Source organism: Colossoma macropomum, unplaced genomic scaffold (genome assembly GCF_904425465.1).
Source record: "Colossoma macropomum unplaced genomic scaffold, Colossoma_macropomum, whole genome shotgun sequence".
Taxonomy (NCBI): domain Eukaryota; kingdom Metazoa; phylum Chordata; class Actinopteri; order Characiformes; family Serrasalmidae; genus Colossoma; species Colossoma macropomum.
In genome coordinates, this window is record NW_023496020.1 from 541,634 (window position 1) to 566,638 (window position 25,005).

Consider the following 25,005-nt stretch of genomic DNA (forward strand, 5'->3'; position numbering starts at 1 on the left):
GTGTTCATCAATCAGGTTTGTTCTTAAATGTGTGCATCAGCGGCGTGCAAGAAGTGATAGCTAAAGACAGAATACTATGTTAATGTTCTTAATATTACTGCTCTAAATAATACACTGTTTTTTTGGGTGATTAATATAGATCAGGGTGTAAAACTTAACCACTAAGTGGCATATTAAAGAGCCAGAGAACGCCTACGTTTTTTTTTCATTTTCAAATAACATTTTGCTATAACCCGATATGGCAATTTTTTGTTCAAAATATGCCAAAAAAGTCAACAGCAAAATATTTGCATTTACAGTAGAAATTGAAAAGCAGTAATACTTGAAATATTTTTTAATAAAAAGCGTATATATTTAGTGTTTATAGTGTTTACAGCGCTTATAGTGTTTATGGTGTTTATAATGTTCATCATGTTGATAGTGTTTATACTGTTCATAGTGTTTATAGCATTTATATTGTTTATAGTATTTATAGTGTTTATATTGTTTATAGCATTTATAACATTCATAGTGTTTATACTGTTTATTGTATTTATAATGTTTATAGTGTTTCTGTTCATAGTTTTTACAGTGTTTTGTGTTTATATTGTGTATAGTGTTAATAAGGTTTATAGCGTTCATAGTGTTTCTCGTTTAAAGCGTTTTCGTGTTTATAATGTTCGTGTTTATAGCATTTATACTGTTCATTGTGTTTATGGCATTTATATGGTTTATAGTGTTTATAGTATTTATAGTGTTTATATTGTTTATAGCATTTATAGTCTATATAATGTTTATAGCGTTTATAACGTTCATAGTGTTTATATTGTGTATAGTATTTATAATGTTCATGTTTGCAATGTTTATAGCATTTATAATGTTCAGTGAATGTAATGTTTAGTGTTAATAAGATTTATATTGTTTATAGTGTTTATAGCATTTACAGTGTTTTTAGTGTTTATAGCATTTACAGTGTTCATATTGTTTATAGTGTTTCTAGCATTTACAGTGTTCATATTGTTTATAGTGTTTATAGCATTTACAGTGTTCATATTGTTTATAGTGTTTCTAGCGTTTACAGTGTTTTTAGTGTTTATATTGTTTACAGTATTTACAGTGTTTATGTTGGTTGAACTGCAGCTGAAACACAGTGAGTTTGGTGATATTATTTGTGTAGAATTGTGGTGTAACCACTGTACTATAGACTGTCATTGAGGGAGGGGGTTTGGAGCGCACATTACAGCGCAGTGCATGCAGGAGATTGGTTTGCAGTGCATTGTGAAATGGGCTAATACTAAATAGTAGAAAAATAAAATAATTTTTCCCTGTGTTGGGCGTATAGGACACAGAGCATGCAGTCCTGTAATGTAAATATGTTAGTGTGTGTACCGTGTTGTAAAGCTCTTCTAGCCGCGAGATGGTGAGGAATCGGTGCATGCTGACTCCGTTCTCTATCAGCAGCTTCACAAAATCCACCCGATCCATCACTAACGCATCCATCATGGCCTGCTCCAGAGAGTCCACCTACACATACAGACTTCATCATCATCACCACCATCACACTGAAATTCACCAAGATTCACTTACATCTGATAACATTTCTATAATTCTTTAAAAAACAATTTGATGCATTATAAAATCTGTAATTTCACCACAATACAAATCAGATTTTTTGATTATGATATTATAAGCAAATATATTGTATTGAACATTATCGTAATTCAGTGGTTCCCAATCACACCCCCTCTCACTCTTTACACATACTTGCATATGGATAAAAAAGATGGCTCTTCAAGGGCTCTTTAGTAAGGAAAAGCTTCTATCAATCTGAAGAACCATTTCACCATGCAAAGAACCCTTTAATCACGCAGAGAGTTCATTGAGTGTTCATGGTTCTATGTGGAACCATTGTCTTTATTAAAGAACCTATGAAGAACCATCTTGTTTAAAGTGTAGTGGTAACTTTTATAATAAAAGATCAAAAACCACAGACTATTAGAAAGCGTTCATTTTGGGGAAGTGCCTATGTGACTGTGTGGCTGATGACCTTACGTCTATTTTTTGTATTTCTGCCTAATTTATGTTTGTTTTTATTTCTATTTTTATTTCTGCTTAATTCATGTACGTTTATGTGCAATTATATGTCTTGCTATGTAACATAACAATTTCCCTTTGGGAACAAAAAAGTTCTATTTAAGTTCTAGTAAATGAAATTAATGGAAGATTAATGTCTGAATGTTCTCAATGTTTTGAAAGTCTTTGGGAACAACTGTTGTAATTGATTCCGTCTTTTCAAAATAGACGCCGTTGAATCGGCACTTTCAGATCGATGCAGTGACCCCTGTCGCTGACCAGGCTGACCTCTGCGAGTTGTTTGTAGTGAACACAGTCCAGATCAGCAGTGAGCTCCCTGAGGGGAGATTAAATTTCCACTGTTCTAACAGAGACGACAGAGTTTAACACTCACCAGTAACTTCTGTCCATAAACAAACACGTGATCTTTGGCGATGTCCACTCTGTTCCACGCCAGTGTCAGCACCAGCTGGTCAAAGGCAGATGCGTCAGTGCCTGCACACACAAACACGGACGTGACACAGGTGCTGTTGGTACTGTAAGCTAAAGCTGTTCGTCTATAACGGCCCAGTGACTTATCTGTCACCTTCGCAGGACCGCGGCCGCCCTGAGGGACACACAATGGACACTGTTTACAGTCCATATTGTGACAGTAATGTTCTAGAAATCTGGGGCCGTATTACAGAAACTTCCTCTCTTTTAGTCCAAAGATCTGAGAGGTCAAGATACAATTTTTCACAAATACGAATTACAGAAGCTTATCTTGTAGCATCTTATCTCCAGTCAGGAAATCTTAACCTACACAAAGTCAAAAATCAGCTTGTCATCCCTGTTGCCTAGCAACCAACCACACACAGCTGAAACATAAACACAATCAAAATAATGTTAAAAATGTGAGTTACTGCTGCTGTTACTAATGTAAAAAAAAACTAGAGTGACAAACTCTAAGTTGTGAATACTGTGAGCACCCCCTGCTGTTTATCAGACGATCGCCGCTCCCCAGTTTCAGTCTCCATTTCCCAAACGTTTTAGCCGAGTGCGCTAACGTTATTCCTGCTAATATTCAGACACACGTTCAGCTCTGTCTCCTCATTATACACCACCATCACTGTAATATTTTATCATCAACATTAACACATGAGGTAATAAGAGGTGATGGGGAAGATCATGTCTGCAGTGTCTGAGATTTTTAAAATGCAGAGTTAGGAAACAAAATCATCCCACAGTGAAAGCAGCGTTTTACAGTATAAATAAATATAGTATCATTATGCTAGTAATGAACTATGCTGCCTGACAAAGCTGCCTAAAAACCATAGAAACTGATGCTTAAACAGAAGTGAGGACCCTGTTGGGGTTCATCCTAAAGTTAGGACAGAATTTAGGAGATTTAGTCTAGTTAGGATGTTTGTGTAATATTGTTTTCTTATCTGGAGTTAATGATAAGATTATGAAGTTAGGAACTGTTATACTGTAACAGCTACAGTCCTAAATTCAGTCCGTACTGAAGTCGTCATGGTGACTAAACAGACCAGATTTCAGAGTTAAGATGTTTCTGTAATATGACCCCAGGAGTGTAATTTACAAAAAAATAATTGCACTGAAATAACAATTGTAATATCACTCAAAAAAATTGTAATTACACATTTTCCCCAAATGTTTTAGCCCTAATACATGGTGAGCCATTATATTTATGATAAGTTTTAGCTCAGTAATCAGATTTCTCAGAGCATGTGAAGTCTTACTCTGATTTCTTTCGGATTTCTCAGTCTGCGCATGTGTGAAAACAGATGGCGGTACCAGAAATAAGCGAGCAGCACTGCCATGAGATGCAGCAAAACACTTTTGGAGCGATGCTAAAACCAACTACATTCTCGACTAAATGAAGGATTTAAATATTCTTCATCTTCTAGATGATGCATGTTCACATTTTCAGGTAAAGTGGGTCGATGTTTTTAAAAAAAAAAGTTGCAGCATGAAGTTTGAGTTTTACAATACGTTTACGTCACATTTTATTCTGTGAGTTTATTATTAAGTGCATGGAAACTCACATAACGTAATTTAGTTGTGACGTAATACTGCTCATATTGACCAGCTCCACTGCTGTCTATACAGAAGTACAGCTCCACATGGTTTGAGGCTAATGTACTGTGAAAATCTGATCACTGCTGGGTTAATTTGAAAGCTTTGAGGTCTGAGAGGCTGGAGTGACAGTGTGGACAGTTTGGGCAGTGAGGAAAGGCCGGTCTGTGACCCACCCCACAGAGCGCTGGCTCTGCTTCCTCTTCTGGGAACACTGCAGATTTTAAAGAGGCACTTTAAAGAGGGGGTCTGGGGTTTCCTTTATCACCCCAAAATAGCTCACACATGTATCCTATACGCATACAGCATCGCAAATAAAACAGAAATACACAGGGATTCATTTAGAAACACACACAACAGAGAGTTCTCTTTGCTATGTTTTTTAATACAGAGTTGTTGACTTTATATGATCCACATAGTCATTCTGACAGACTGTAATACACTACAGGAAGTGTAGGGGGCGATACTCCATTTAAAAAATGGTGGATAACAAGAGTAACAAAAGGAGGCAAAATAATTTAATTAGCTGATAAATCAAACCCCATTACCTTTCAGCAGAGCCTTCAGAATAGCCACATCAATATCCTGATGCTCCTCTGAGCCGACGTGGAACACAGTTATCTTACATTATTATAAAGGAGACACACAGAAAAACAGTTAGATGCAAACAGAGCAGATTATACATAATATTATATATTGTTTACTAGATTTGCATAAAGTGTGTGAGGTTCAGAAATAAAAAAAATTAAATATATTAGTGCATTATGTGTTACTGTGTAAAAAAAAAACAGTATGTCTGTATGTTACATATTAGATAAATCAACCTGATCTCATCAGATTCTGATACGAAATATCAGAGAGCATCTCTACTATAAACTGGAAGTGGTTGTGTTATGCGTGTGTGTGTGTGTGTGTGGGTGTGGGTGTGTGTTACCAGCTCTTTGTTCTTCATGCACTCCATCAGAGTCTGGAACAGATGGACGGCGTCATTCTGACTCAAGTTGAAGGTTTTTTTGATCGTGGCTATGATGTCAGTCTCGACGCCGTCCGGAAGGCTACTGCGGGGTCAAATACACACGCAACATTCACGTCTGTCCAGTCTCAGTCACAGGAATCAATGTTAAAATGCCACACACACTCCAAACACACATTTACCCAGAAGGCCTGCATGCAGTTACTGCATTGCAACAGGTTTACCATATATTTACTGCACTATACTGGACACGTCTGACCATTTTTACTTTGATGAATATCTACGCATCATATCTGTTGTTTACATTTGGAGGACTGGTGTTCATAATAATTTTTTACTGTTATTTTACTAATTAGTGATTGCAATGCACAACACTGTTGTTATCTGATTTATACTCTTTATCTTTTACATATTTTTATCTGCTAATACGTCCTGCAGTTTTTAAGATATCGACAACGTTCCAACTCCAGAACGTTCTGTCTGTTTGGGAATGGTGTGCTTCTATAGCTTTTTGATCCGACGTACGGTTTTCGTTCCCAAGCTCTACTCCACAGCCATGCTGCCCCGCACTCCTCTACCTGTCGTTTTTCATCCCTCTTTCCTCCCACAGAGTCCCATTCATTTTTCACAACAACTAGCAAACACTTGGCAACCCCCTAACAAACACTAACCTTAGCAACTACCTAGCACTAAGCTTCAGCTGCGCAATAACATTGGATTTTCTTCAGGAAATGCACTTTTCTAGTTTCTAATTGTTTTTCTTACTTATTTTTACTGCTATTTTCACTTACTTTTATTGCTATTTATAATCGGACTACTTACATTTACGTTTCTTTATTACTATTGCATTTACTTACAATACTATGCCTTTGTTGCTGCTGTAACTAGTGAAATTCCCTCCGGGATTAATAAAGTGATCTATCTATCTAATAAAGAATGCTCAGTGTACCGTGTGGCATGTGCACTGTATTATTCTGTAATTTGAGAACAAGTTCATGTTTTAAAGCGACAGCTCGGCAAAAGTTCTACTTTATGTTGTTTCAATCTCAGCGCAAAGCAAGAGAGAAGAAGAAACGACACAGAACAGTCTCGTAACATCATCGTAAAAAAAGCCTGCATGGGTGTATTAATATGCATTATTATGCAAATTAGCAATGACCCAATGTCATCCCACCAACCAAACTCCACAGCTTCCCATATTAGCTAGGTTGTGTTATGTTATTAACGCATGTGTAGGAGGAAAGATCTGTTTACAAGTTTAGGTTTGGTAGCTATTGGCTTGTATTTTACGTCGCATGTAAGCAGAGCGAGGTGTTTTTGGACTGTGTGTGATGATTCAGTCACGTAGTTAGCACCATGCTAATTAGTGGGCTACAGGCTTCCATGCCCGTTAACTACATTAGCCTTGATTAGTATCTCTAATAGACTTGATTATGTGGTTTCTGACTCTGTATGACTCACTGTTATCCACACCAGTGCTTGTTACCTACATTAGCCTCGTAGCTCCAGTGCTAAAGCTAAAGAAGCAAACTTTTTTGTTGGTTTTGTTTAGGTTAATGAATGCTTTGATTAAAAAGAAACGAGCAGCTCAGACAGACAACTGCAGTTTATATCAACCGTAACCCCACAAACTCTCCAAATCAACCTGTTTTCCAGTTTTGTGTGTGTGTGTGTGTCTCACCCATCATCCTCAGTCTGCTTGTGGACGTAGGAGAGTATATCTGCGGCACGGCCGGTTCCCTCACAGACCACCACAGGTACTGGGGGGCTCTCCTGCAGGTACTCCAGAACGGTTAGAATCACATTCGGACCGCCCTCAAAGATCAGAGCCACCACCGGCACTCCCTGACCAATACCTGCACAAACAAACACACAAACACACACACACACACACATTTGTACACTTAGTTTCATTCAAAGACTTTAATATAAACTACAACTTTAGATGTAGTTTATCGTCGCCACCCAAAATAAAAAAAAAATCTTCAAAATGACAACTTTACAGGAGAAGGCAAAAACTTATTTTAATTATAATGCAAGTCAATGTAAACAGACAATTTTTCCAAGCAATTTTGGAGAATTTCTGATGGTCTATTCCCCATGAATTTCTCACACAACATCAACATCAATGTGTAAAGTGAAAAAAGACAGTTACATACTTGAATGTATACTTTCATGCACAAAAAACAGAACCCTCTCTAAACCTTCACCACCAAAGACTGCCTATTAATATGCATAATATGTAAGCATTAGTTATCCAGGTAGCCAGGTAAGCGCTAGCATATTCATCCCAGTGGGATATCAGTCTGAGTGAACACAGCACAACTCTTAAAATATCAGATTTCTGAACGGAGAGCATCACACACGGAATGTCAGTCTGTCACACAATGTCTTGTCTTTTTGTTGTGAGGGCGCACACACTAGACACAAGGCAATCAGATGTTTTATGTGTTTATGTGTAATAAACTGGGGAAGAATATGAGGTGAGAAATGTTGATATCACAGTGACAGCTCTTTCCTTTCTCTCTGCTCTTCTAGCTGTCTCATTGGCTGTTTGAATAACTCACTGAGTTCATCTCTGACCGTCTCTCTCTGCAGGACTTGTGAGCGTTTTGAACTGTAAATATTACACATAACTGATAATATCGGAGGGTTACTGATCACTCCAGAGTTCGATCGGGGGGGTTAAGAATCACTTGTTTCTTCTCTCACAGTACAGATGATCTGCACCGTCAGCCGCCTCTGCTCCTGACCTGGAGAATCACTTCAGTGAAATTAGTAACAAGGGGTAAAATTGGGTAAAAATAAAAATGTATCTGCATGAACAGCAGAGCGGAGACGTTATGCGTGTTATTCTCTCCCTTTGCCTTGACGTCTAGTGTGAGCACCTCATGGAAAAAAGAAAAAAAATTCTGTGACAAACCAATGTTAAGTGTGTGATGCTCTCCATTTAGAAATCTAAGATTTTAACAGTTGTGTAGTGACACCCAGCCTAAGTCTCTAGGAAATGAATGGAAGTCTATGTAATGGCCTATGCGTGCGTGCGTGTGTGTGTGTGTGTGTGTGTGTGTGAGTGTGAGAGAGAGAGAGAGAGAGAGAGAGAGAGCGTACGGGCGTGGATCCTCTGCAGGTTAATGTGTTTCTCCAGCTCTCTCCGCAGATTAACCTCCGCTCCATACTTCCCCACAGTGCCATCGTCCACCAGGATAAAGTGAGAGTGCAGGTTATTCAGCACGTTCAGCTTACTGAGGGGGTTGAGCAGCGTCTGGTACGGGGCTACCACCTGCGCACATGCACACACACACACACACACACACACACACGATCACACCAGGGTATAAAATCTTCTAAAAACACCACTGTTTTTTCCATTAAACTACAATGAAGAAACTAATTGACAAGAAAAGTCTTTTCTTTACAGCACAAGACAGACAGACAGAGAAAGACAAACACACAGAAACAACGACAGATAAACATACAGAGGTAAACAGAATGATGGTAAATAGAAAGACAGACAGATACATAGGTATCAGTTCCTTACGGATGCCTGAGGGGAAATGTGGGTGCTGTTTGCTCTGTAGACAGACACAGCACTGTGTATAACACTATTTATGTGGGCAGTAAGTGTGACATACTTTGCTAACAATGCATACTCTGTTAGCCCCCTTTTACCCTGTTCTTCAGTGGTCAGGACCCCCACAGGACCCCCACAGAGCAGGTATTATTTGGATGGTGGATCATTCTCAGCACTGCAGTGACACAGAGGTGTTTAAAAACTCCAGCAGCACTGCTGCATCTGATCCACTCACAACAGCGCAACACACACTAACACACCACCACCACGTCAGTGTCACTGCAGTGCTGAGAATGACCCACCACCCAAATAATACCTGCTCTGTGGGGGTCCTGTGGGGGTCCTGACAATTGAAGAACAGGGTAACAAAGTATGCAGAGAAACAGATGGACTACAGTCTGTAACTGTAGAACTACAAAGTGAAACTCTATGGTCAGTGGAGCTGATAAAATGGACAATGACAGCAGAAATAAGCAGGTGGACTTGAAGTGGAGATATATATATATATATATATATATATAGTTGTTCTGTATTTATCTCAAAAGCAAAATGTGTTATAGTGGCACACAAAAACAAAACAGTGGAAATTATGCCCAGAGACAGACAGTTAGACAGTAGTGCAGACACTGTGTTCACATAAACAGACACATAATTACATACAGTACATACATTTACTTACACACACACACACACGCACACACACACACACACACTGCAAAGGGAGACCAAAGCGCAGGAGACAAAACATCACACTGAAACACTCACATTCAATAATAAGATGGAGAGAGAGGCAGAAACAGAGAAAAACAGAGAGACAGACGGACAGAGAGAGAGAGGGGACTGCAGGTGAATGTGTGTTAGAGCGCTACAAAAGGTCTCACGTCTCTTCCGATAAGATCGTTCCTGTTTTCAATCACACCCCAGGGGGCGATCCCAATGGTGCAGATTTTCCGAGCAGATCGGGACGAGTGCTCTTTCAGCGCGTCACCCACATGCTTCGCCACACCTGGAAAAAACACAAAAACACCCCAAATTCAGGCTAAACACGCTAAATTATTACAGTTCTATTTCTAATTAACACACTAAATCACTACAGCATTTTTTTCTGAATAACACTAAATCATGACGGCTCTATTTCTGAATAACACACTAAATTATTACAGCTCTATTCCTGAATAACACACTAAATCATTACAGCTCTATTCCTGAATAACACACTAAATCATTACAGCTCTATTTCTGAATAACACACTAAATCATTACAGCTCTATTTCTGAATAACACACTAAATCATTACAGCTCTATTTCTGAATAACACACTAAATCATTACAGCTCTATTTCTGAATAACACACCAAATCACACACACACACAGACACACACACACACACACACACACACACACACACACACACACACACACACACAGACATCTTCTAAGCCACTTAACCCTCTGGGTCGCAGGAGACCTGGGGCCTATCCCAGCGGTCAATGGGCAGAAGGCAACACACCAAATCATTATAGTTCTATTTCTGAATAACACAATCGTTACAGCTCTACTTCTGAATAACACACTACATCATTACAGCTCTAGTTCTGAGTAACACACTAAATCATTACAGCTCTATTTTTCAATAACACACTAAATCATTACAGCTCTATTTCTGAATAACACACTAAACCATTACAGCTCTATTTCTGAATGACACACTAAACCATTACAGCTCTATTTCTGAATAACACACTAAGCCATTACAGCTCTATTTCTGAATAACACTAAATCATTACAGCTCTATTTCTGAACAACACACTAAATCATTACAGCTCTATTTCTGAATAACACACTAAACCATTACAGCTCTATTTCTGAATAACACACTAAACCATTACAGCTCTATTTCTGAATAACACACCAAATCACACACACACACAGACACACACACACACACAGACATCTTCTAAGCCACTTAACCCTCTGGGTCGCAGGAGACCTGGGGCCTATCCCAGCGGTCAATGGGCAGAAGGCAACACACCAAATCATTATAGTTCTATTTCTGAATAACACAATCGTTACAGCTCTACTTCTGAATAACACACTACATCATTACAGCTCTAGTTCTGAGTAACACACTAAATCATTACAGCTCTATTTTTCAATAACACACTAAATCATTACAGCTCTATTTCTGAATAACACACTAAACCATTACAGCTCTATTTCTGAATAACACACTAAACCATTACAGCTCTATTTCTGAATAACACTAAATCATTACAGCTCTATTTCTGAACAACACACTAAATCATTACAGCTCTATTTCTGAATAACACACTAAACCATTACAGCCCTATTTCTGAATAACACACTAAACCATTACAGCTCTATTTCTGAATAACACACTAAACCATTACAGCTCTATTTCTGAATAACACTAAACCATTACAGCTCTATTTCTGAACAACACTAAATCATTCCAGCTCTATTTCTGAATAACTTATTAAAACATTCCAGCTCTATGTCTGAACAACACAGTAAATAATTCCAGCTCTATTTCTGAATAACTTATTAAATCATTATGGCTCTATTTCTGAATACCACACTAAATCACTACAGCTTTATTTCTGAATAACACACCAAATCATTACAGCTCTAATTCTGAATAACACACCAAATCATTACAGCTCTAATTCTGAATAACACACCAAATCATTACAGCTCTAATTCTGAATAACACACCAAATCATTACAGATCTATTTCTGAATAACACACCAAATCATTACAGCTCTAATTCTGAATAACACTGAATCATTACAGCTCTATTTCTGAATAACTCATTAAATCATTACAGCTCTATTTCTGAATAACACACCAAATCATTACAGCTCTAATTCTGAATAACACCGAATCATTACAGCTCTATTTCTGAATAACTCATTAAATCATTATAGATATATTTCTGAATAACACACCAAATCATTACAGCTCTATTTCTGAATAACACTGAATCATTACAGCTCTATTTCTGAATAACACACAATCATTACAGCTTTATTTCTGAATAACATACGAAATCATTACAGCTCTATTCTGTAAAAACACACTAAAACGCTCCATCATTATTGCGCAGTTTGTGTCCTGCTGACCGAGGAGGAATTAGCTGTTTATGACAGTAATGTTTGTTTTTGGTCTGAGGAGAAATCACTGGTGTTAGGGTGTAATGCGCTCTGCATGTGCATCAGCCCTGAGATTTAGAGCTAGGCCGTGTGTTTAGTTTGCATGTCTGCAAATAATAATGATGTTTAATGCCCACATAATTAAAGTTCTGAATGGCTATCATTATGTCCGTGTGTGTATAATCTCACACACTCCACACACCCTGCTCTTCATGATGTAGTGGAGTGCATACCTTTCTGTCGAGTTTCTTGATAAAGCTGCGTGTTCTCAGCAACATCATGATGTAATACATCTCACGATATGACACAATCATAAAACACTCAGGCTGTTCTGTCTTTTCTTTAACTTTTTTAGATACACTTAAAAAAAAGATGGGTTTTCAAGGGTTCTTTAGTAAAGACAATACAGAACTGTGAACATTCCAAGAACCATTTGCATGCTTTGCAAGGTTGAAATGGTTCTTCAAATTGATAGAAATTTGTGTTGTACGCTGTACATGGTTCTACATTGCACCAAAATAGTTCTGCTATTGTTACAATGACAAGCTTGTATATAATAGCAGAACCCATATTGGTGCTATATTGAACACACATTCTCCATCAATCTGAAGAACCATTTCACCATGCAAAGAACCACTTAAAATCAAAAGCATGTACAGAACTAATGTATTTAGTAAAGAATCCTTGAAGAAACATAATTTTTACAGTGTAGTTGGACATTTTTAATTAATGTTAAAATGGGGCTCCTAATAACCACCTGGAAGACCTGGTAGACACCAAAACTGCCCCCATCAGATAAACAGCACTTAAAGCTTTCATCTCTGAGAGAGAGGAGAAAATCAAGCTGCTTCAGATCTGAAAACATCCATAGGAATTTCTGTCCATCCTTCCACTGTGAGATAATAACTCAGCGCTATGGGTCTGAAAGGATGTGTGGCTGTCAAGAAGCCTTACTGAGAAAAGGAGACGGACACATCAAACAAAGAAGCTGAACAATGGACTGACCACCCCAGAGTCCAGACCTCAACATCACTGAGTGTGTTTGATTACTTCAGAAAATGATCAACCAACTTCTAAGACTGAACTTTGGAGGTGTGTCTACAGGTTCTTTGAGAAACTGAAAGTGAGTCTCTGGAAAAGAATGGTAGCTGGAATAAAAGACACACTCAACACTCAGCTGATATTAGATTTAGTTGCTGAAGATTCCATTTCATTTTCTGCTAAATTTGATATAAATTTATAAAGGGTGCTCTCTGACTTTTGCACAGCTCTGTAGACAGTGTGTGAAATCCCCCCTGGTATTCGGGGGTCCCATGTTGGCTGCTAACTCACTCTCTATAATGGTGCTGACGCTTCAATGGCAGCAAATTTTTTATCAGTTGTTCTTCTGTAAAGTCCCTGTTCTAGTTTGGTGATGCGCTCATCCTCACATTAACTGAGATCTTACTCATCTCCTCTTCAGTGTGAGAAATGAGGAACAGTCACTTTTTACACCAAACTCTTGGAAAACTGGGCGAGTTTTCAGATTTACAGATATGAAAGTAAAACAATTAGCTTCACTGAATCTGGATTTAAGCATCTATTTTATTTCACATTAAGTTTACACAGGATTTAGATTTTGAGACATTTGAGACATTCAGGGGGTCCAAGAGGTTAATAAGGGAGTCCTGGACCCCCCAGGACGCCCTGCATTTCACGCCTTAACTGTAGATGAGATGATCTTACACTCGTGAGTGTGTGAGTGTGTGTCTTGCCTGTGTTGACACCCCCGGTGAGTATCCAGGCTCCAGTGGTTACAGCTGCTTTAATGAGCCCTTTGCCCACCACCTGTTTGATCCGTGGGTGAAGTTCGAAGTTCTGGATCCCTCCATGCACCGAGATGACGATTTTGGGAAGCTCCATCTGCCATTCCTTCAGCATCAGCCTCAGGATCGCCTCGGGCCGAGAATCGTGGGACAGCCTTACATACTGCGCACACACACACAAACACATATTCAACACACAGCCACAGCACAATGCAGGACTATGTTTTGGTTTGTGAGTGTATCTGCCAGCAAGGATAATTTCTAGACTTTAACAGTTAAATAATCTGAAATAATCTAAAAGTAGGCAGAGTCACCATTTTCATTTATTAGGAAAAAAATAGCACATCAATTAATACTGTATTAGCAGCAAATAAGTGGGTAAATGCACAGCATCATCTACCATAATTCCACTGATTTCTTTACAGCAGTGGGAATAAGGCAGTCTACAACAAATATAGACATTTTATTTTCTATCCAAAGCCACCAGTTAACTTACTTTTGAGTGAACTTGCTTTTGAGTCTTGAGTTTTATATAGAATGTTGATGATGGGAAAACAGTGTAAAATCTGAAATAAGTTTTCTTTGGGGACTATTTTGCCTCATAGCACCCTGCATGTATCCCTCCACCATGAATTCTCAAAACTATCATAAAACAATGTATCAGTCAACAGGCAGTGTATTCATAACCACTTCATGTAATAACTTTCTGTGAGGGAGCTTTTAGAGGTGGTCCGGTTCCTATCACCACCACTGTAAACAATTCAGACTCTGTAAGTTTTTTTTTCTAGAACGGAGCGTTTCACACCAAACCACTGATCTGTGTACATCTTAACTACTAAATTATGTAATAATTAAAGTGCTCCATGCATCAATGAAAAGTGTTTTATTGTTATATGTGGCGGTGTGTTTGTGCTGTATTTCATCCTGCAGTTAACAGTGGCACAAGTTTCATCACATATGAAGTATTTACAGATTAATGAAGTAAGCCACGTTCACGTTTAGCAGAAATGCTGATCTCCGGACCCTCCTGCTTCTAACACAGCTGTATTTCACTAATACAATCAGCCGCTGTACAGCTGCCTGCAGTACCACACAGTCGATACATCAGCCCACCGGTCAACACCACCTTCTATGTGTGTGTGTGTGTGTACCTTGGCTCTGTAGGAATGTGACCCCCCCTGGAAGTTGATGATGCCGTAGGCGTCAGTGGGACTCTGCTCGGTGTGTTTCTCCACGCTCCACTCCTCCTGCGGCGGCTGTGCCTCCCCGAATTTCACATCTGAGTATTTCATTGCCAGGCTGGCAGTGAAGCCCACATGCTGCCGGACCAGCCGGCCGCAGCAGCACCTGCGTGCACACACACACACACACGTCTTACTCTATACTGTTTCAAGACTTATGCATGTATCTTCACAGCGCCGCTGCATAGTTTGAAAATTCAATGCTTTCCAAGACATTAATAAAGGAAAAAATATCTCCATCCCACAGCAATGGGCACAGACTACTGCATGAATTAATGTGCATTTATTTCATTCAGTGGTCAGTTTCTGATTGCAGGACATCAGTCAGCTGGACATTTTTAACTTTTGTCAAAAACTGGGAAACAACAAAACTTTGTTCTGACAGCAATATATATATATATACATATATATACATATATATATACATATATATATATATATATATACACATATATATACATATATATATATACACATATATATACATATATACATATATATACATATATATATATATATATATACATATATATATATATATATATATATATACATATATATTCATTCTAATACTCTGTAACATTCAGTTAAGCATCCCTTCGCCTCAGTAACAGCTACAGTAGAACACAACACAGACACTCCCACGTTCCAGGAACAGATCTGTGGGGTGTCTGTAGGAACCTCTTCGACAGATATGATGGAACACCAGCCCTCACTCTGGCTCTCAGTCAGTGGAAGAGTGGTCTAGAATGGACAGGCCATCTCTGAGACAGGACTGACGTTACTGAGGCGGAAGGAAAGTATTCATAAATGTATGTAACTAGTTTATTGCAAGAAGATGATTGGCCTTAAATCAGTGTTTATCTTTCCCTTAACTTGCACTTTTTGCAAGGAGATCATGTGTGTACTTGTTTACCTTCACAGGTCTGACAGGCTTCTTTATGATAACTGCCAATAATCTAGGCCCACTATCGAAACGCTCTGCTATCTAGTTGCTGTGTACCTAGTCTACCTGCTGTTATTTTTTAATTTGTTGTTGTTGGTTTTTTAAATTAATTAATTAATTTATTTTTACCTAATTATTTACTTATTTAAATAATTACTTACGTAGTTATTTGTTTTCTGTGTGTTTTCTTAATACTTGTTTGCTCTTCAATGCTTTATTAGCCATAACTGTAACTGTTTAATTGCAAAAACTCAATAAATATAATGTTTAACAAAAACAAACAAAAAAAGGCCCCTCCCCCCAGACCAGCCCAGAATCGGTCCTGGGTGTGGACTCAGGTATTCGGACAAAGTGTAAAAAAAAAAAGCCCTTACACTCACCTGACCAGCTGCTGGCAGATCTGGCATCCTGGAAGGCATCTGTAGAGAAGAAGGGAGAAAATAATGAGCGGCACTGATCCACCTGCTAAAACTACTCATTGAATAATGTAGATGGCAGTTGCAGAAACCTCTAAGCGCTGATTTATCATCACCTCCCTCTCGTACACAGGTTAGAGTAAAACGTTTGGACACACCCACTCATATTTTACTGCATTCCACACTGTAGAACTATAGTGCATCAAAAACATACCTTTATTCCTTTAGAATTCAACAGGCTGCTTTTGTTACTGTGCCTTTAAAGCCAATATATGCAAATGAGCTCTGTTCTGACTGGCTGCCTTGCTTGGGCTGAAAACAACAGACATCAGACTGTGACAACAGACGACAGACCCTTCTCTCCGTCACTGCATCATCACATCCGGCTGTAAATAGCACCGTTATCGAACTTCCGCCTGCAACCTTTAACAGAGTAGCAACAGAGAGTTGCCAGTTTTTGGCCTCAATGCAGTTGATAGTAGAGCAGTTGGCGTGTCTGGTAGTTCCTCCAACATGGGTGAAAAGGCTAGTTTGATATGGCTAAAGTGCATCACACAAAACTTAAAAACACTGAGCTACAGCGGTAAGGAGTCTGCTTCTCAGGGTTTTTAATCAAACCTCTGTGATGACCATCTCTAGGACTGCCAGTGAACAAATATTTCTTTTAGAACTGTGGAGCATTTTTTAATCACAGATTAAATCTGAGTAAATCTGTCCTGCTGTTCAGCCCACGTTCACTCTCCTGTTCAGTTTTACTTTCTTTTTGATCAGTTACCTCTTGAAAAGTCAGGCTGATGAGCTTTCAGCTAATCTTGAACATTTTTAAATTCAATTGAGTGAAACTCCAGTGAGGCTGTTTGGTTTAACTGTTGGTGTATTTAGGAACGCAGCAATGATTCCGGGGCAAATCAGTCATTTTGCGTCTGGAAGCCGTTTAACGCCACTTATTTACTCTTCCGTATGAACAAACACGGAAGTGTAAGGAAGGTCTATTTTACACAGACCATCAGAGCTTGCTAAATAAAAATGTAGTAGTTTTCCATGATATGGGCCCTTTATTGTTGTGCTATAATAGCATCTGCTGTCATCCGAAGACGAACGTGACCTTTTTCTCAAAGCTAGCATGTGATTAGCGCCCTCCGCGGCATTGAGCTTTATCTGCAGAGATAAGGACGAGGAGCCTGGAGACTACGCGGATCATCCGACGGTAGTAAAAAACCAGAAAAGCCCAGAAAATGCCCTGCAGAATCACAGGAAGCCATCAGAGTTACAACACAAACAGGAAGACCTCATTCAGCAGCAAACAGTAACTCATAACTCTGAATGGAAAAGAGGATAACTGACGGAAAGTTTCAGCAAAGCTCAGTTAGAGACGGAATGGAGAACCAGCGTTAAACACAAACTTAATATTAACCTGATTACAGATATGAGAGAGACTGAGCGAGTGAGCGAGTAACTAGGAAGCAAGTAGTCAGCACAGGAAGCACTCTGCATTAGCCAATCAGCACACAGATTTCAGACCAAGAGCCGATCAGAACACAGATATCTGTGTGATATGAGGTGCATTCCTGTGCATGTGCAGACTTCTCCAGATTCCACTCAGGAATGCTGGAGTAAATCTGTTCCCTCCTGCTTCCCACCACATGTTACACCACACAGGCCGCTGTTAAAGCCACAGCCTGCTGATCCCAAACTGCACTCCATCAGACAAGACACGCTTTAGTTTTAGCACTGCAGCTACGGGGCTAACTGCTCATAGGGCTGATCGATTATAACAAAAATCATAATCACGATTATTGTCAATATTGAGATCATGATTTCATTTAAAATACTCTTTTTAAAAAAACATTGTCTTTTTAACAGCAGATTTACTTGAACTTCTACTTAAATATAACTCAACTAAAAACATGAAAAATAAGTGCAAAAAAGATAAACAAAGATAATAGCACATAATATGAACATAGATTTAAATTAACAAATAAGATCAACTATGTTGGAGTGCACATCTACAGTTTGAGCTTTTATAAGGGGAAAAGTGCACCACTGTAAAGGAAAGCGTTCACATGCAGCCTGATAATCCGTTAATAATCTGAATAATAGCTCAATAAGAATAGAACATGTCCATGTAAACACCTCAATCGGAATAGTCTAGTCCGATTCTATTCCAAAAACAACTTCTACCTGATTGTTTGAGGTGGGTAATCCAGTAAGTAATCTGTTAAATAGAAGAATAATATCCGTGTAAACGCCTGCATGTGATTACATTCCCAATGGGAAAGTTTAAGTACATTCTGCACGTGTGCATTTGCAGCATAACAGATGTATCACAGCAATAATGTAACGTTTTGCAGAACTATCGCTTTAACACAGCTCAGCTTCATGTATTACTGTTACAGAACACCAGCTGTCCTCACTCAGCAAAGGTGTGGGGTCTTTTACGAGCTGATACAGGTGTGTTCTCAGGTGTGTGGGCGTGTACGTACCTGTGAGGGTCCTTTGACACCGGCAGTATGTAGACACATTCCCTCTTGGTGAAAGTGCTTTCTATCCAGGATTTCTGGGACTGAGAGAGAGAGAGAGAGAGAGAGAGAGAGAGAGAGAGAGAGAGAGAGAGAGAGAGAGAGAGAGAGAGAGAGCGAGAGAGAGAGAGATCATTACCATGTAAGCAGACAGTATCATAACCTCTATGTGAGGCTGACCTGTTGCAGCAGGTCTCTCCAACCGAGCTCCTGTAGATCCACCTCAGCGCAGCGCTCAGCTCCACTCATGACCTCATGAACACACTGACGGGTTGAGGAGGTGTTCAGGAGCTCATGGAGGGCAGAAGAACCAGGGCTGGATCTTCAGGAGCAGTAAGCACTAAGCATGGCTGCAGGCAGGAGATAGAGTTGGAGAATCTCCCTCAGGCTAAACATTCCTGCCACTCCCGCCCCATCCAGACTGACGAAAGGAAGTGAGGTTTCAGTTTTAGGGTTTATTTTGTCACAGCACGGCCTGGAAGGCACTAAAAAAGGTTCTACTGGAGAACTTTTACTGATCTGAATCAAACCAGAATTTTAGTTATTACACTGTCAATGGTATCATCTCAGCGTAGTTGTCGTGTTCTATAAAGCACCGAAACAGGTTCTTCTATTGTAACAATCTTGACATTATAACAATAGATGAACAATAGAAGAACCATCTAGAGCACATTCTCCATCAGTCTAAAGAACCCTTTTGCGATGCAAAGAACCCTTTAATCATGCAAATGGTTCTTTGAGATTTCATGGTTCTATTTAGCAGAGGTGGGAACAAGTCACCAAGTTGCAAGTAACAAGTAAGTCTCAAGTCTTGATACTTAAGTCCCGAGTCACCGCTGCACCATTTAATGTGAAACGGCAAGTTCCAATATGAAGCTATCAAATAAAATATGACTTGGATTCGAGTCCGACTCGAGTCATGAATTTCACACCTCTGCTATTTAGAACCATTTTCTTTATTAAAGAATCCTTAAAGAACCATCTTTAGCACAATTTTTGTGGTTTTCATTTTGCAAACCACACTTACTCTTTCAGAAGACAAGTGCGAGACCTAGTGCAAAGAAACCGAAAACTTACCTCTTCATGCAGAGCAGAAGGAGGACTATTTTTTACAGTATCAAACTCCAAATGTATCTGGCATGTACCCATTGCACTTCCAAACAAGTTTAACGTTGTGAGACATTATTGAACTATATACAGAAACTACGAAGATGAATTCCCAGATAAAACACCATTCAGTGCAAATCATTAGAATTAGGCTAGTACGAGGTTACTAAAAGGAAAAGGTAGATCTCAAGCCACAAAGGTATGGGGACCCCCGGGTTACGCGAACATAAGCTTGTTTTATATCTGGAATCATTCAGATGGTGGCAAATTAAGCAACATTTAGACAAGTAGACAATTGAAACTTTGGGGCAGTAGGTTTTGTTTCTGGAGACAAGGGGCTTAAAATAGATGACTTGTATTGATATTTCTTTTCACTGATTTTTATTATAAAGTATCATCAGCAGCCCACTATCTCCTTTTCAGTATAGCTCCAAGGACCACCAGAGGGTCCACTTGTGGTCCATGGCCCAATGGTTGAGAAACCCTGGTCTAGACCAGGGGTGCACAACTCCGGTCCTGGAGGGCTGGTGTCCAGCACAGCTTGGTAATCTACCATTCATCCAGAAGAGCATTTGTGAGATCAGACACTGATGTTGGACAAGAGGGCCTGGCTCACAATCTCCGTTTAAGCTCATCACAAAGGTTTTTGATGGGATTGATGTCAGGGGTCTGTGAGGGCCAGTCAGGTTCTTCCACACCAAACTGACCCAGCCATGACTTTATGTAGCTTGCTTGGTGCACTGGGGCTCAGTCATGCTGGAACAGAAAAGGGTTTTCCCCTAACTGTTCCCACAAAGTTGGAAGCGTACAGTTGTCAATAATAACTTAAAGCATTAAGATTTCTCCTCACTGGAACTAAGGGCTCTAGTCCAACCCCTGAAAAACAACCCCATAGCATTATCCCTCCTCCACCAAACTTTACAGCTGGCACATAGCAGTCAGGCACGTAACGTTCTCCAGGCATTTGCCAAACCCAGACTCATACATCAGACTGACAGAAGTGTGATTCATCACTTCACAGAATACGTTTTACGCCCCTCAATCCCCCGTTCCCCCTGCTATGTGCTTAATATGATCCACCTGTCAGCAATGTGGCTGAAACACCTGAACTCAAATATTTAAGAGGTATTTTGGTCTCTCCCCTTTCCAACAAAGAGGAGTCTGGTATTATATGGCTGGAAATAACTGGGTTGATGTGTTGATTTGTGCTTTAGCCTAGATCGCATATTGCTGATGTCGGAACAAAACTTTGTATCTCCAAAACAGTAGCTTTACAGAAGAAGGAAAAAACATAATGTAAGTCACTTTTAATGTAAGTCAATGGAACCAGACTTTCCCCATTTTGGGTTGTTTATTTTGGTCCATTCATCATGAAATTTTCACACAATATGAAGGACAATAAGCATTTTCAGATTATGTTGAAAACTGAAAACTGACAAAAATGGAGATATGAGGTTTTGTTCCCACAGCACAGCGATATTATAAAATAATCACTGCATTTCTTTTCTGTTCTGCTGTGTGCGGCACATCAAAAACAGACCCAAAGCATGTTTTTACGCTTCACGCGTGTTACCGGCGCGGTGTGAAAGGCTACATTGATAACGCAGGAGCGCTCTGCGTGGGAAATGCCGTGGAGAGTCATGCGGCATGCTTACAGTGTGTGGTGTGAAATGGGCTTTAGGCTACAAAGGGCTGCGAGAGGACAGTAACACTTATTAACGTCACATATGGAGACACTGACGCCGGCAGGAATTGCCCACAGCGAGACAGCTGGTGGCTAATCTACAGGTTCATGAAGGTGGCGGCTGTGAGCTCTGATGGTCCTGCAAACAGTCAGAAACAATTCTTAACAGACCTGCTGACTTCTGTGCTTTCCGCCAGTTCACTCTGTTCGCTCTGGCTTTTCAGCACAGACTCACCAACATATCCAACACCAAACGTCTCAGTTCTTGCAGTAACAGCAACACACCGTGTTTGTGCTTTGTCTTGTTGAAAATACTGCTTGTAATCACTTTCCAGCCACTGCAGACTAAACGCACACTTTCCAGGCATTCTGACTAAACGGACAGTGACTGTGACTGACGTTCAGCCTGAACGTTATGATTGGTTTGCAAACTTAAACTCCATTCATGGTGTAGAGATACATGGAGAGGCAAAATAGTTCCCACAGAAAACGTATTATTTCAGTTTTTTCACTGTTTTCCCATCATCAACATTCCATATAAAGCTCAGAAGACACGTGTAGGTTCACTGGTGATTTTGGATGGTAAATAAAATGTCTATATTTGTGTTGTAATCATGGTGACCCCTGGTTCCTATCGCCACCACTGTAAAGACATCTGAACTATTTCACACCAAACCACTCTGAATCACTCTGTTTACATCTCACACACTGAATTATGGGGATTGGTGGAATTCCTCTTTAATGCTTGTGTGTTTACACCCTAAAATAACAACGATTACAGAAACTCCATGAATTTTGACAATGTTTTTTGGTGGATTGATTTTGGCCCGTTATTTTCATGTCTTTCCAGATCCAGGTTATTGTTAGTGTTCTCCTCCAAGCGTGATGAGCTCCCAGAATGTTGTGTTAGCAGCTGTTTGAAAACACATGGTGGAGCTTCTCGCATGGTGCATGCTAGTGTTCATCGTCTCCGTTCGCTCACGTCATGGCAGGAGGCCTAGCCTCTGGCTAGAGAAACACAGCTGTTAACCCATTAAAGCTAAACTGCAGTCTTATTTGGGGACTTTTCAGTCACTCTACACTCTTAAAAAAAAGATGGTTCTTCAAGGGTTCATTCTTAAACCATGCTTATAAATTGTGCTTTGCATGGTGAGATGGTTCTTCAGATGGGGAATGTGTTGTATACGGTTCTACACAGCACCAAAAAGGTTAATTCTACTGTTATTACAACAGTAACAATAGCAGAACCCTTTTTGGTAACATAATGCTTCTGTTCAGCTGTAAGAAAGAGCAATAATGTTGACCTGATGCATGTTTAACCATCCGACAGTAGTTTAAAAATATATTTTTCTCCATAAATATTATCTTTAGCTCAATTAAAAAATGTAATCAAGTTCTTTACACCTTACAGATCATGGTTCACTTATAATACAAACTTATATATAAACGTTTTTTTATTAAAAATCATTTTCAAACTTTTTTTCTGTACATTAGCACAAACGACATTCAGCACATCTTTTTTATCTATTCTTATTCAGATTTTTTAAACATTTTTGACATTTTCTGTCATTATGACCCAAAAATGATTAAAAACAGGAGGGTTAAGCATGACATGGCTCTACATAGAAACTTTCCCTTTATTAAAGAACCCTTGAAGAAGCATCTATGAGAGTGTTGCTGACACCCACTGCACTAACATCAGGCTTGTTTTCAAGCTGGCAGCGTTGATGAGTGCTCTATGGCTGCGAGGCGTGAGACTGGAACAGAAGTTTAAAACTCTTGTTTGTTCCCCTAATTAAGTCCACACTCTCACCTACGCTCAGCCTGAACACGGCTCTCCTCATTATGAGGTCATGTCTGGTCCTCAGACTGTGACACTGATCTTCTCGAGGTCCTCACTTCACTACAAATCAGACAGGAAGGCAGAGCGCAATGCTGCTGTGAGTAGGGATGGGAATCAAGAACCGGTAAACTGGTCAGTACCGAGATTTTGCTAAGCTCCTGGACAAACGGTGCTGCTAACAGCATTTATGTAATGTTAGTTTAATCTACATAGCTGCCATTTTCAGATAGTTGGTGCTAGACTGGATCAGTGAGGTGGGCGCTCTGCTCTGCTTCTTTTGATGAGAGCGTTCCTCTGACTACCTTAACTATTTCAAATGCCAAGCTCAATTCTGTGCTCCGGTCAGGGCTGAAAGGATCAGCTGCTCAAAAGTGTCGGCTCACTTAATTGAATGATTATGCAGCTGAATGTAATTTACGTAAAGTAATAGTTGAGTGTAAACACCAACAACTTCATGAAACACTTACAAATAAAACATGCTATAAACGCTATAAATCTGAAGTAGTGCAGTGTGTTTGCATTGGTAAAGTAGCTGCTGCTCCTGCGTCCTCAGTGCAGGCTTCCAGCATTCTGACTAATTGTGCTGCCTTGTTGAAATGTTCTACCATAGTGCATATTTATAAGTAGCTTCCAACATAAAACTCCAGGCAGGATGTTTTGATAGCTTAAATCACCTTATCAAAAATGCTACCAGCATTAAAACTACGAAGCTGAAGTCGATTCTTATCTGCCAGCTTCCTGTTTGTCCTCGTTCCATTTTAAATGGTGCAGCAGTTCTTCTTAACATCGGGGCACCCCGGTGTTAATAAGAACTGCTGCACTATTTAAGGTGGAACAGCCACAATCAGCTCATCAGGGGGAAGTAATGATATTAAATTGAGTCTGTACTGAATAAATGGCTAACTGCCACATAGCCTAAGTGTGAGCTTAGTGTGAGCATTCATGATAACCAGGATAAATAATTCTGTATTGATTATGCCTTTGTTTTTGCATCACATTAAGGAGAGTAGTATCAATAAGAGTATCGATAGGTATCGATATCGACGTCTTTCTGGTGCTGATGTAATCTGATTGTTTGGTCATCGCTGCTCTAAACGATGTGTTTATCACAGAAACAATAAACAACTTTAAAGACGATTTATTGTGCAGCCCTACACAGACCTAACAGAGCTCTCTCTCTGCTCTAAGGCCGCTCACTAATCCAGAGCTGAAACGAAACTCTGGCAGGATCAGAGGCTCCTTAATGAAACAAATTCATGTAATCAGAGAAAATCCTCTGTGCTTGAGGTGCGGGTCCATCGGGGGCTGTTCAAGGGCTCAAATTAACCTGAGCCCAAAAATCTCTCCGAGCGCTCAGCCAGAGGGATTTAACACTGAAGAATTTTTAATTAAACTTCAGCTCCTGATACCTGTCCGCTCTCCGGCCCGGCACACCAGGGCTCCAGCCATGCTCCGGCAAAGTCGAGAGAGGAATGAAAAAGACCCTGAACTCGCTAAACTAGATGAAGTAGAAGAAAAAAAGTCTATAAAAAAAAAAAAGATAAACTGCTGCAAGATCACAGAAAAGGGAATCACAAACGCAATAAAGTCAT

At 39.6% G+C, this 25,005-nt stretch overlaps 1 protein-coding gene across 4 annotated transcripts in view; it reads right to left on the bottom strand.

Moving 5' to 3' along the window:
• The window catches only part of trpm7 (transient receptor potential cation channel, subfamily M, member 7), an 80,690-nt gene that overhangs the window by 29,263 nt on the left and 26,422 nt on the right, over positions 1-25,005 (bottom strand). For 3 of the 4 annotated variants that reach the window (XM_036564614.1, XM_036564613.1, XM_036564611.1), the window contains exons 2-12: positions 18,744-18,823; positions 16,225-16,263; positions 14,809-15,004; positions 13,607-13,820; positions 9,560-9,684; positions 8,216-8,387; positions 6,786-6,960; positions 5,066-5,189; positions 4,680-4,752; positions 2,447-2,547; positions 1,369-1,503 (exon numbers count right to left, since the gene is read on the bottom strand). In XM_036564614.1, coding sequence (XP_036420507.1) covers positions 1,369-1,503; positions 2,447-2,547; positions 4,680-4,752; positions 5,066-5,189; positions 6,786-6,960; positions 8,216-8,387; positions 9,560-9,684; positions 13,607-13,820; positions 14,809-15,004; positions 16,225-16,263; positions 18,744-18,823 — 1,434 coding nt within the window. The remainder of the gene's footprint in view (positions 1-1,368; positions 1,504-2,446; positions 2,548-4,679; positions 4,753-5,065; positions 5,190-6,785; positions 6,961-8,215; positions 8,388-9,559; positions 9,685-13,606; positions 13,821-14,808; positions 15,005-16,224; positions 16,264-18,743; positions 18,824-25,005) is intronic. The other variant, XM_036564612.1, reaches the window with a different exon arrangement.